The sequence below is a fragment of the Tupaia chinensis genome, unplaced genomic scaffold (assembly GCF_000334495.1).
Source record: "Tupaia chinensis unplaced genomic scaffold, TupChi_1.0 Scaffold000430_1, whole genome shotgun sequence".
NCBI classification, from domain to species: Eukaryota; Metazoa; Chordata; class Mammalia; order Scandentia; family Tupaiidae; genus Tupaia; species Tupaia belangeri.
Window position 1 is genome coordinate 1,646,829 of NW_006159935.1, and position 14,048 is coordinate 1,660,876.

The 14,048-nt window shown below is 41.1% G+C and overlaps 1 protein-coding gene across 1 annotated transcript in view; it reads right to left on the reverse strand.

Moving 5' to 3' along the window:
• Positions 1 to 11,398: 11,398 nt before the first annotated feature.
• LOC114009002 (neuroligin-1) overlaps positions 11,399 to 14,048 on the reverse strand; it is a 28,241-nt gene continuing 25,591 nt past the window's right edge. Inside the window, exon 4 of the mRNA XM_027774413.1 lies at positions 11,399 to 11,526. Coding sequence (XP_027630214.1) covers positions 11,399 to 11,526 — 128 coding nt within the window. The remainder of the gene's footprint in view (positions 11,527 to 14,048) is intronic.

Here is a 14,048-nt window from a genome sequence, read left to right on the forward strand (position 1 = left end):
TCTGTTTTATTGCTGAACGTATTCCTCACACTCAGACCGATAGGTTCCAGGCTGGTGGTGCTCTTCCTACGCCTGCCTAGCCCCAAACGTCCAGGACTCAGCTTCCAGATGCACTGGTCTCTCCACTAATCCCAGTGATTTAAGCTGCCCGTTATTGCTAGGTTCAGAACACTCCACTGTTCATTTATCGGGCACACACCATGTCCCCAAAGCTTGACTATGGTGGTATCTATACAGTAAGGTCTCGCTCTCTAGTTTGCCCAATTTTATAAAGTGGTTTCTAGGGCCCAGCAGGTGGCATGGTGGTTAAGGCACTGAACTCTCACATGGCTAACTGCAGTTCAAGTCCTGGACCTGGTGACTTGAAAATCACACGGGGTGCATGGGTGTGTGTGCTCAGAATCCCAGGAGGAGAATGGAAGACAAGGGATTGTGGCGTGACCATCCCCTCTGTGTGGTGATTTCTCACTTTCTTTCTCATTGTCTCTCTCTGAAGAGCTCACTCACTCTATGGCAAAAAAAAAAGGTGATTTTCAAGGAGTTGCAGATGGCGTAATGGTTACATCACTGGACTCCCATGTAGTCAATCTCAGTTAGGGTCTCAGACCCAGTGGCTTAAAACTCACATCAGACGCATGTGCATGTGTGCCTAAAATCCTGAGGAGAATGGAGAAGAAGGGATTGTGAGATGGCTATCCCCCCTTAAGGGTGATTTCTAGCTTTCTGTTTCTCTGCCTCTAGCAAGTGCACATACCCTACAGCAAAAATCTCTCTCTAAAAAATAAAAGTGATTTCTGGCTTTTCCTGGGAAAGCGTGAGGTCACTAATATCAAATAAAATTATAAAGAGGAAAGGACACTGGGCGTAGATAAATGTTAATGGTGGTGGGAGTCCAAGGAAGACCTGATCATAAGGAATGAGAGCTGCAGCAAAAGTCCTCAGAGGGCATGGGACTCCATGGAAGGCCTGGTCATAAGCAATGAGAGCTGCAGCAAAAGTCCTCAGAGGGCGGGTCCACCTCACGTTGTATGGAAAACCCTGAAATAGAGGGCCATCAGAAAAGACATGACACACTTTTGCACAGAAACACAGAAAAAAATGCCATGACTTTTCCGACCACCCAATAAAACCAGTTAGACCTCTTAGATTATTCAGTACTCAGGCTCTGCCTCTTCTGGAACCTCAAATAAAATGTCTGAGAGGGAACAGTGACAAGAAGTCTTATCACAGAGGGAGAGGGTAGAACAAGGAGAAAGAAAAGGAAATAATTAGAAGAGAATATATATTTGTCAGGGGAGGGAAATTATGGTTGGGTAAGAAGAAAACAAAATTAAATCAAGGTAGGAAAGGAAAGCAAAGCTTCTGGCCTGGAAAGGAAAATCATTCTCAGTGCTCCTATTACACAAATGTGTTGTTGGCGTCCTGTATTAAAATATAAATTCAGTGCAGAGGCAATAACGCTGGCAGGAACGTGCACGGGCACAGAGCCAAAAACCTTGGCTGCTGGCAGCCACTCGGCCTCGAGGGCCCCTGCGACAGAGTCCAGGTTAAACCTGCCAGACACTGAGCCACAGAGCACGGTTATTTCTTAGTTAAGAACTCTGATGTTGGCGTTGAAATGCTCTTCATTTTGAGAGCACTGTGCCATAAACAAGCAGTGATTGCAGAGCAGAAAGGAACAAGATCCACTGTCTGGTGAGGAATGATAGCAGGTGTAGTATTACTCACAGAAATGCAGATGGTGAGAGATGAAGGCTCTCTCCCACAAAGCACATTGTTTTTCTTAAGGCTGTTTATGCTTTCAATAAGTATTTATTGAATCCCTTGTGAGTGCTGGGGGTCTATCAGTGAACAAGAAAAATGTTCTTCTGGGACAAACAGAATAAATACTTAAAGCACATAAGTGAACAAGATAATTTCATATGGAGATGAAAATGTAACAAAGGGAAATAACCAAGAGGATATAAAAGAATAACTGGAGGAAGAGGGGGTCAGGTTTCCTGAACAGAGTGGTCAGCAAGATGGCTTTAACAAGGTCGTACTTTGCCTCAATTAGAGGACTTAGACATGGAAGAGGTAGCCCTGAACAGAGAAGCCAATAGCAGGTGCAAAGGTTCTCAAGTGGGATAATTTGGCTATTGCACTAGCCAACAGGTCATCAAGGCTAGAATGTAGGAAGGAGGAAACACCTCAAGGAGATTGCAGAGGCAGATGACAGTCAACATGTGGGCCCTTCCAGATCATGGTAGGAAGTTCTCTGTGGATCTAAAGGCCGTAAAATATCCCTGGGAGCACGGAGAAAGGTGTGATACGATCTAATTTCAGATCACATCGGCTGCTATGTGTGGAAATGAAAATAGAAAGGCCTGTCATGAGGTCACTGTAGTGAGGCGAGAAGTGACAAAGGCCATGGATGGGGTGAAGACAGAAGAGCAGGAGGGACGGAGTGCATGAAGCTAGAGGGACAGCATCTGCCGACGCCCTGAGTATCACGGGAAGCAATGCCTGGACACACCCCCTGAAAGGGCACCGAACGAGAGGGAGGTTGACTCCGAGAGTGTCAGTTAATGGACACCCACTTGTTGAAGGCCACCTCTTCCACAGCCTCAGTTATTCACAATATAAAGCTGAAAGAATTGGCTTTGGACAAAATCTATATATTTAAGTTCTCATGGGCTACTCATAATGGAAACTCATTTTGAGCCTGTTGTGTTTCACAAACAAGTTTACTTTGTTTTTTTAAGGGTGGATGCTCATTGTCCAACTCAGACTCAGTGCTCCAAGTGGCCAGGTAATATCTGGGAGTCCTGGCAAAGTGATGGCACTCAGAGGAGACAACTGCTATCTATGCAAAGAAAGGACGGGTTTATGTATATACTCGCATATGTGAACAATCAAGGAGCGAGTACTTTAAATAAGCACCCGGAAATACTTTAACCTGGAGTTACCCAGTACTGTGGTCTCACAGACTACACTAGCTTTTGAAAGCCTCAGGATTCTATGGTATTCCCTGTTTACCCATGAGTGCTCCCGTCAGGGCCAACTTTCTAGCTCAAAGAATCTCTAAACCATACATGCCTCTTGTAGAGATTCCCCAGTGCTCTGTTTCCCTTCCTCAGGGCACTTACTGCGTAGCTATTTTCTCTTTCTGCATCTGTCTCCACCCATGAGGCAGTGAGCTCTTGGAGGGCAACTCTTAATGCTCCTTTCATCTCCATACCTCCAGGGCTCACCCCAGGGCGCTGCAGAGAGTAGATGCTACTCAACAAAATGGAGAGAAGAGCCCAGAAGCTGAAGCTGTTAATTTTCCTCTGGAAGCATCAGCCTGTAATCCAGTAATTCAACATCTGCTGTATCAGTAGCCAAAGCATTCTCAACCTTTAAAGAGATTTATACAGGTACAGTGTAGGCTTTTTTTTTTTTTTTTCTTTAACAGATGGATAGAAAGTTTTAAACCATTGCTTCTTGGCAAAGCAACTAAGGTGGGCTCAGACAACAGGCTGATATAATTATAGTTTGGGTTATGCCTGATGTGTTTTATTCTGATGTGCATATTTTGTGCTCCATACACATTTAAAGATTTAATTAAATGTTTTATTACAGGGAACACAGTGCCAAATACCAGCATCGTTACCTTTTTTTTCCCCACAGAGGAAGCTAGTCCCTCATTTTGTTGTGAAGTTTTAACATCAGGCTTCTATTCCGTAAGTGTTGACATGGACAACAACCAAAATGTCCTCTTTCTTATTGCTGGATGGCTGTTTTTGCAAAGTAAGCTCGCTGAGGGCAAAGAGCATGTCCCTGACCAACTGGGCTTCCAGCAGTGCTGGGAAGGTGCTTCGCCTATTGTAGGCTGTGGCTGGGAGGTGGAGGGGGCAGCCACTCTGGGGACTGTGAGCCAGCGCCTCTGGACTCAGACTGTGAACAGGGCCAAGTGGCATCAACACCAACATGAACTGACGACAAATAAGCAAACAAGAAAACGTGCCATGGGAGCTATCAATGCTTCTACCTAAAGACAGTCTGCGACCCCAATAAATATTCTACCAGGTTTTATGTTTTCTTTTTCCCCTCTCAGACAGCCCTTGGAAACACTGCATAGGTACCTCGTAGTCTTAAACTCAAAACAAAAAAGAAAAATCCTAGCCCTGCTCTTTGAGAGTTGCTTGGAGTATGAAATATCTAAGTGGTCGTTATTGAAAATTTTTCTTCTTATAGTTCACATTTACAAATATTTCAGTATTTTGGGGAGACCAGCAGATAGCGTAATGGTTACATCCCTAGATTCCCACATAGTCGACCAATGATGCGAGTCCTGGACCCAACAGCTTGAAACTCATGCCAGGCACATGTGCGTGCATGCCCAAGATCCTGAGAGGAGAATGGAAGAGAAGGGATTGTAGCGCAGCCATCTTCTCTGGGAGGTGATTTCTCTCTTTCTCTCTCTGTCTCTCTCTGCCTCTTTGGTGAGCACATGTGCCCTAAAGCAAAATCTCTAAATAAATAAATAAATCAGTTTTTACTAAAGTGAACTCCCTAAATAAATTACCTAGAGACTTTTTTCTAAAGCAACAGAATCCTCCTTGCCCTTCGTTCAAAGAAAGAGAGAAAGAAAGATGAGAGAGAGGAAAAACAAAAGAAAATGATGGATCTGGGGCTGTAAAGGTGAGATCTTCCTGTGTGTAAGTGAAGAGATCTGAGCTGTCGTGGTGGGGTCGGGTGATGGAGAGGAGGGGGGTCTGAAGTGGTGCTGATAGGCTGATTAGCTGCCAAGTTTGGAGCAGTTTAGAAACCTCATATCCACCTGGTTTTAAAATTAGTTTGCGGGACCAGCAGTTAGCGTAATGGCTATGTCGCTGGACTCCCACGTAGTCAGCTGCAGTTCGAGTCCCGGACCCGGTGGCTTAAACTCACGCCGGGCATGTGTGCGTGCGTGCCCAAGATCCCGAGAGGAGAATGGAGGAGAAGGGATTGCAGCGTGGCCAATCCCCCTGGGGGGTGATTTCTCACTTTCTGTCTCTCTGTCTCTCTCTGTCTGGCGAGCGCACGCGCCCTATAGCAAAAACCTCTCAAAAAAAAAAAAAGAAAAAATAGTTTGCAAAGGCAGTATATTGGTTCTTTTTGATCAAAGCTCAGAGCTGCAAACTGAGGCCTACCTTGCACATTGCCCAGAAAAATGTTGAACTGAGAAAAGGTGAGTGGGAATTTAGGAAGAATGGAGAATTAGGAAAGCAATAAGCATTCCTCTTCTCAGAGATACCCCACCCCACCCCACCCCTGCCAGTGGCACATCTGTGCTCTGTCAGCTCAGGGATCCAAATCAGAAAGCAGATACACAAGTAAACTTGAAAATGTGCAAGGAAAACTGGAATTAAAGTATATGTCTATTTGGGTACAAGAGCATTTTTAAATCCATGCATAGATTTTTTTTTTTTATAATATACATTCTGTATAAACTTTTAAAAGTTCCCTTGCATGTTTTAATTTTAGCCAGAGCTCCCTCTTTTTGTCCTGGGAGTGGCCCTGTTTATCTGCTGCCACTCTGCAGTTACGGCATCTGTCCTAGTGTCATCCTCTGCTGCTCACATTTGTTCCTCACACCCCCTCCCTTGGAGGAATGGAGAAAGAAAATTCTATTAAGAAAAGCCTCCAAGCTTTGGGGGAAGCAGAACAGGCGCTCCTCTGTGAGAGCAGCAGAGGAAAGGGGAGGTATTTCCTATCACCTTTCCAAGACCAAGGGCAATTCGTTATTTCCTTTTGGGTGTAACTACTCTTAAGGTCTTCGCCCAGAAAAAGAGAAGACACTGTCTTTTCATTTCTAGAAAGGAGAGCAAAAGCAAACAGTTATGACCATTATTGACTGAGTACTTTTCCTACTACCAAAAATTATAGGGACTATTCCCATAGCCTCATGATTAAGGTGACCTAACTCCCACATGGACAACAGTGTGGTTCCAATACCGGTTCCTGCAGATGAAAGCACACCAGTCACACGTGTGGGAGGGCCACAAATCCCAATACAATGGGGAGGTGGAGGAGAAGGGATTGTGGCATGACCATGCCCCATTAGGAAGTGTTTCTTCCTCTCTCTGTCTCTCTGTCTCCCTCTGGCCAGTGCATGCACTATCCAACAATTAAAAAAGAACAACAAAAAGAAAATTTTAATTATGGTTGCACTGACATCAGACTTTTCAATTAAGATTTTCTTTTTGTCACTGTGTAAATCTGTTTTTTGTAGCATTTTTCATTCTCTAATGAAAACTATTGGCTTTAGATAGTTTTAATGCTATTATTACATAGATCCCAAGATGAATAGGGTTGCAGTAAACAAAGAAATGGATCTTAAATTTAAAATTATTCTAAAAAGAACTTTGTCTAATTGCCTAGATGTGACAAAACAGAATTGAAAATCAATGCTACTACAGTTTTAAATTGGAAAAAAATCTTAATTTTAAGTTAAACCATATTTGCATGAAGCAACCATCTGGATAAAATGTTTAAAATTCAAGAAATATAAGGAAAATCTGAATCATTTTGTCTACACAAACACTTGGATATTTAAAAGCTTAACACCAATGCATAGTGCTCTATCGCAATAGAAAAATACTTAAATTCAGTAAACTTCTCAAGAGGGCAGAGATTACCCATATCCGCAGGAGGGACCACTGCAATGAAGGCAAAGATCACACGACATCTTACTTTTGATGTGAACAGGAACCCTTACAATCTTAACGGTCCTGTGACATTGGCAAGGTATTTAACTCCAATATGCAAAAGTGTTTCAACCTATAAAATCGGCAAAATGATAGCATCATTTGTGATCATTCCTAGGATTCAGGATGAAAAGAAGTGTAAATGTCCTTGGTGTCCTCCAAGAATTTATGTCCATTCCGAACCTCAGAATGTGACAGTTATGGACTGTTATCCCCTTCATTTGGAAATAGTTCGTTACAGATGTAATTAGGTAAGCCAAGGTCATTAGGTTGGTTTTAGTCTCATAAAACTGGTGTTCTAATAAAAAGGAGGTAAAATGAACACAGACAGACATGCCAGGGACATTATGTGAAGAGACACAGAGAAGATGGCCATCGAAGAGCTAAGGCGAGAGACCTGCAGTCGATCTTCTTTACAGCCTCTAGAAAGAGCTAACCCGGCTGATACCTTGAGCTATCCGACTTAGAGCTTCCTGAACTATTAGATTAAAAAATAGTAATAATGTTATTTAAGTCATTCAGAATGTGGCAACCCAGCAAACTAATAAGGTGACAAACTGATACAAGGTTTGTGGGAAAGTAGTTAAGATGAAATAGAGTAGGCCTACATCTAATAGCTGCTGCCCTATAGCAGGTCATGTGAAGAGATGGAGAGAGAGACACAGGGCAACAGATAGGGGTGAAAACCATGTGATCTCAGGGTGGAGACTGGCATTAGGCAATACTAGATCAGGAACACCAAGATCTGCTGGCAACCAGTGGCAGCCAGGAAGCAGCAGGGAGGTGCTCCTCTAGAGTTTCCAGAGAGAATCAACCCTGCCGATTCCTCGGTTTTAGATGTCTCGGCTCAGAAGAGGGAGGGCATGGATCTGTTGTAAAGCCACACAGTCTGTGGTCACGTTGTTGTGGCCGCCCTAGGCACCTACAGGAAACGTTACCTGAAGTCCTCCGCACACTTAGAAAGGCTGACGTGAAGATTTATGATTAGAATTTATTCTTCCGTATCTTGTGCAGGGTTGATCAAACACAGAATGAGGCTGTCTGGTTGTTACTAGCAAATTTATACGTGGTGTGATTTTTGAAGGCAGTCAGGTGCTATGCTACTTTAGACTTTAGACTGTATAACTACAGGGATGAAGGGAGGAAGAATAAATTTCCGTTAACAGAAATATGAAAGGCCAGAGACTGTCAGTTAAATCTGCAATGGCAAGTGACAGAGGCATCAAATAAGACAAAGAACGCATCCCAATTTCTAAGCTCATTGTACACTCCATACAGGGAAGCCGTAGATGAGGAAAAGATATTACACTGGCTAGGAGAAAGAATAGCAGTTTCTACAAAGCGTTTATTTGGAACATAGCTCTTTTTGCTGGTAGCATAAGTCTTAAATGTTTTCAACTTCAACTCCAGTTTCTATAAGAAAAAAAAGTATTTATTCTCTGGAAAAATTGAGTTGGACAACTATAATGGTCTTTTAATCATCTGCTTCAGGAGGCTCTCTGACTGTCAGTAAACAATGGAACAATTGATGTTGTTCTTTTAAAACTTTACAGCCCTTTCGATCGACTGCATTTCAGAGTTCCAAACTAAGCAGTTTAGCTTTTAGAAAACTCAACCACATCTGTCTGCGGCCGCTCATTCAAATATGAAATCAAATCCATCTGTTTTCCCATTCATGTTCAAAACCCAAATGTGCCAGACATTGTGAGCATTTCAGTGTGTGAAATAAGCAAATTGGCCATTAATGTCATTGTCCATTTGATCTGAAATCCTACCTACATGGGATTACTGCTGCTGGTGCAGTTTTTGTCATTTCATTTTAATTTTTCTATTATAAAACAGTCCCCTTAACAGAAGAATAGTTAGCTGGCCACCAATAAACCAAAGTTTCATGCCACTTTGGGCAGGCAACTTAACATCTTCTTACCTTCCTTTCTATATCAGCATGATGAAGATAAGACTCTCATAAAATTATTCTAATAGTAAATTAGTTAATATGGCCAAATGTTCAGAACACAAAAACTCACTGGTGTTCATCCTATCTTCATTCCTCTTAATATTGCTCATCAAACAAAATAGAAACAGAAAAGTACAGAATCTCACTACTTCTACCCATGTGCACACACTCACGTGCTCTGCCTAGCTACAGATTAATCTACATTACGTGGTTTTTTTATTACGAAGTCTCCAAAGATGTGCACTGAACCCCGTATTTCTCACCTATGAATGAAGGACATTTGGAGAAGGGATACAGAGGTAGAACATTGACGGGATGGGGAAGAGTGGTGTTATCGGTTGAAGATATTTTGATCAAAGGGAGTGGGGAGAAATGTTCACATATTCAAATGCTCACATTGTAAGCTCAACAATGCGATTGAATGTATATACAAAAAAAAAGAAAGAAATTTAAAAAAAACGAATACTGTTCCAGTCTACCTCCTTCTCCTCCATTTTTTTTTTTTTGGAGAGATTTTCACTGTAGGGCGCATGTGCTCGCCAGACAGAGAGAGACATAGAGACAGAAAGCGAGAAATCACCCCCCAGGGGGGATGGTCACGCCACAGTCCCTTGTCCTCCATTCTCCTCTCAGGATCTTGGGCACGCACGCACACGCGCCCGGCGTGAGTTTTAAGCCACCGGGTCCGGGACACGAACCGCGGTCGACTACGTGGGAGTCCAGCTACATAGCCATTACGCTAACTGCTGGTTCCCCCTTCTCCTCCATTTTTAACTGTTCTCTTTCTATTATCTACAAGTAGTTATTTCTTCCATCCACCTTGCAAGCCGAAAAAAGTCTCTCATCCCACATGTTGCACTTTATCTGTCACCATCACCCTTCTTCTTTTCTCCCGAGCCTAATGTTAGAATGTCCCCCATGCTGTCTTTTCTGGTTTTTTGTTGTTGTCGTTGTTTTTTGGTGTTAATCTTCATTTTCTTCCCTAGTATTTTCACTTTTCTTCATGACTTCACATCTTTACCTTCAATACTGCACTGACTCCCAAATTCATAGCTCCCTTTAGACCTCTTCCCTAATCTGTGCTCAGGATGCTGGGTAAAGAAACGGGTTCTTGATATCTGCACTCATATGTCAAAGGGTCACCTCAGATTACATGCCCCAAATTAAATTCACCCTCTTTCCACTGCACCTCTACCCAAATCTGTCTGTAATATATTCTTTCTTTCTCACCTTAATAAGTTAGAAATCTACTCTTCCAAGTATTCAGACCAAATAGCTAGAAATCTTCTTCGATTTCCCTGTCTTTCACAGTTCACAGTAAATGGATCAAGAAACGTGATCTTTAAAATATATGGTGAGTCTACCATCTCTGCTGTTTGTCACTACCCATGCCTGAGCCTGGGCTATGCTAAGTTGTCCCTGAACTGTGACAGCCAACTGTCCCTTTCCCATCTCTCCTGCTCTTCTGCAACCTCGTCCTAACACATTCACTAGTGTGATCTTTCAAAAACCAAGCCAGCCGGTCTGAATCTATTACCTCTTTACCTCCTTCCTTTCCAGCTAGGCTCTAGTCCTAATTGTTTCTTAACTACAAGGGCACTTCAAATAGTATTTGGAAGAAAATGTAATTACAGAACAAGTTTATTTTGGTGCAAAAAATACCTTGAAATCTATACAGTCTCTTGATAATGTGTGTGTGAGGCGGCCTCATAACGATGTCTTCTTCCTAGCTCTTTGCTTTGCTCTTTTCAGAGGTCGCCCTGAAATGCCTTCAGGTCTGCTCGAACAAGGCTACTCCGATCACCTATTTAAGATTGTCTTCACGCTCCACGGCAGCACTCTGTATTTCTCACCTTCTCTTTTTAGTTCAGTTGTTTCTTGTGCTTACTGTTCACAAGCTGTCTCTATATACTAAAATATAAGCTTCAGGAGGGCAGGCCAATTTGATTTTTCTCCCTCTTATTTGTGGATGTATCCCTTAGATGTAGAACAATAGTACATAGTAAGAACTCAATGAGTATCTCTCAAATAAACACACCAGTTAGAAATGTATAAGTAAGAAGGAAGAGTATTTTCAAATATCATTGCCTTTTAAAATCTTAGCCATGGGACCAGCAGATGGTGAAATGGTTACATCACTGGACTCCCACATGACCGACCACAGTTCAAGCCCCTGACCTGGTGGCTTCAAATTCGCACAAGTCATGTGTGCCCAAAATCCCAAGAGGAGACATCCAGGGAAAAGGACTGCAGCATGGCCATCCCCTCAGGGGTGATTTCTCACTTTCTGTCTCTATCTCTCTGGTAAGCACATGCACCCTATAGCAAAAATCTCTCTTAAAATGAAATAAAATCCTAACCTCATTAACAGAGATAAGAATCATTGTTATGCATGTTTAATTAGGGGAAAAATAAGTCCTTTGTGTTAAAAAACACAGCCAAATAAATACCAAATTTATAGGAAAGGCTCTTGAAGAAATTCAATATTATTTCAGGTAAAGATGATCAAACAGAGCATATGAAAGATAAATTCTTTTTAAAATTTGGAGCAAAGTTTTCAGTAAGTAAAGAATTGTACCAGAGTCATCTATAAAGACTCTAATCTGCAACATAAAAGTTGGGGTAAATAAAAATGCAGATTAGCAATGCCTCAAAAGTTCAGAAATGGAAAATAGTTCTGTATTCATGTCAGGAGAGCTATGCAAGTAACAGTCACATTGCTAGAGAATTATAAGCTATCCAACTCGGAGAGTGTCCATGGCCCATTTGCTGTGGACGTTCTGGGTCCCTTTTTCCTTCTCATGTTACTGCTTAATGCCTGACTACTGTTCACTAGCAGCTCTCCCCTAGAGCAATCTAGAAAAGCAAAGGGACACTTAAGCAATAAAAAGCTGTGTCTTGATGGCAGCTAGGAGAAATATGTTGAGATCTTTGGACAGTAAGAAACTGTATTATTAAAAGCAGTGGTTAAAAGGGGGTACTGAACCACTTCTGGAAATTTGGTGCTAAGATTGGCTTGACCCAATTCAATTAAGGTGAGCACTAAATCTAACAGATTTTCAACTAACCAAATAAAAGTATTCACAATATATGTAAATGTTCAGGCGAAGGAAGACAGGAGGAAAGGTGGAGAGATGTAAGCCTCTGCTATAGAAATCATCTACAGGAGGTCATTTAACATACTAGAAACGCATCTAGTAAAAACAATCTCACCATATTTCTCTCCTTGACTCCTTCTAACCAAACTAAACCAAGCCAAATAAAGTTTTTTAAAATTTTAAACACATACACACACACAAAAAAAAACACAAACAAAAATGAATACCTAAGGCCAAACCCACCTCAAATATTTACAAGCAGTAGGAATGGGGTCAGCATACCTAACTTCTCATAACTGATTTTCTAACATGTAAGATAGAGATAGTAACATACTTCTCTCGTAAAGTTGTTGTGATGATTAAATATAAATTATGCAAAACACCTAATAGATAGAAGCAGATGTCTGATCCCCACATCCAAATTCCAGTTTCTATTGTGTTATATACCTACTTGTCCAAGGGTTGACACGCATCGCACTTTAAGCATCCATACTTCCTCTCAATTTTGCAAGGATAAAACCCCAAAGAAATATCTATAGGGTGATTAACATATGGCTAAAACCATCATGGGAAATATAAAAAGACAGATTAAAGGTGCAACTGGGACATGTTCTAAAATGAGAGGCAGCCTATAGATTAAAAATATGTGGTTCTTGTTTCTTCAATACACCGGAAATACTAGAAGAGCTCTCTTTAAAAATTAAAACATGACATCTTTCCAATGAGGAAGCTTTTCTTCTTTTATACAGCACAGTGCAGAAATTGCTTTGTCCTTTGTGAAGTTTCTTGAATATAAGTTCCATGGGAAGAGGGCTCTTTATCTGTTTTATTCATTACTGACTCCCTTGAATAGCGTGTGGCTTTCAGTCGCGATTTGTAAAACAGCTCTGAATGAATGTAGTGTCCACAGGATGTACGTACACACGCACTGTGTGCACACATTACATGCAAGGTGCTCGACACGGGAACCTGCCTCTGCGGGTGACCACATACATTTTATTTTTTGTAAAAAAAAGAAAGATAAATAATAATAAACCAGAATTTCATTAGCATCTGAAGAAAAGGCAACACAACTATTCTCACAGTTTCTGAAACATCATTTATAAATGTCTGGAATGTGACTAAAGAGCTCATGACAGATAGATGGAGAGACAGATAGCTACAAAGTGACCAGTAATGTCTCGGACCAAGATAACATGATTTCTTAATGTGGCCAAAATGGATCTGTCATCTAGAGAAGGAAAAACACATAAAAGGTGAAAAGTTTTGGGGGGAAAATACTACTCCTCTAATTAGAAGCTGAACTCTAAAATTTAGTTTTTGTTTATTTTTAAAATTCTACTTATGGCCAGTCTCTTGACCTACTGGCTACCAGAGCTGTATCCCACATGGTTGACTGCGTAGTTTGAATCCTGGACCAGATGGCTAAAAACACGCAGGGCATGGGTGTGCAATCTCTACACGAAGAAATGGAGACAGGATGGTGGCATGACCAGGCTCCATTAGGGGATGCTTTCTTCCTTTCCCTTTCTCTCTTTATGTCTGTCTGTCTCTAGAAAGCACACATGCTCTCTGAAAAAAATGTTTAAAAAGCTATCTATATAGAATACTACATATAAATTATTTGTTATCTAGAATTTAGAATAATATGGAAATAATAAGAACTTAGTTAATAATAATAGGATATCCTAAATTCCCAAGGCAAATAGTTTTTGATAATGTTAAAACTACAAAAACACAATGTATTGGGACTATAAATCATACAGGCTCAAGTGGGCATCTAGAGATACTGTGTCCAGGCAAATTAGAAATTAGTTCAAAGTTTGCCAAGGTAAATAGCACAGCCTAAACCTCTCTCTGCCAACTCTCTTATAAAGCAGATGGAACCAACAATCCAAAGAACAATGAAAAAGAATGTTCTAATGAGTCCTTTTCTCTCTGAAGTTGTGTGAGAAGAAAGGTCACTTTCTCAATGACTAGTGTACTTTTTGTTGCCCTTATCTTTATCCTGATCCTACATTTTTTATGTATTATGTTCTATTTATGCATTCTTCAACAGCATCTTTATTTATGACTTTGTGAATCAACAGCTTTGTGATAGGAGGCGAAAGTCACTTAGCTAATTACACATCCTTGATAAGCTGCATAATAAAAACCACTGCAGTATTGTACATTAGTTGAAGTGATGTAAATTACTGCAGTTATTCTCTTTGGGGAAAAACAAGAGAATTGTTTTGTTTTTCAGTTATTTAAAACACTCTTTCGCCTCCATATCTATCT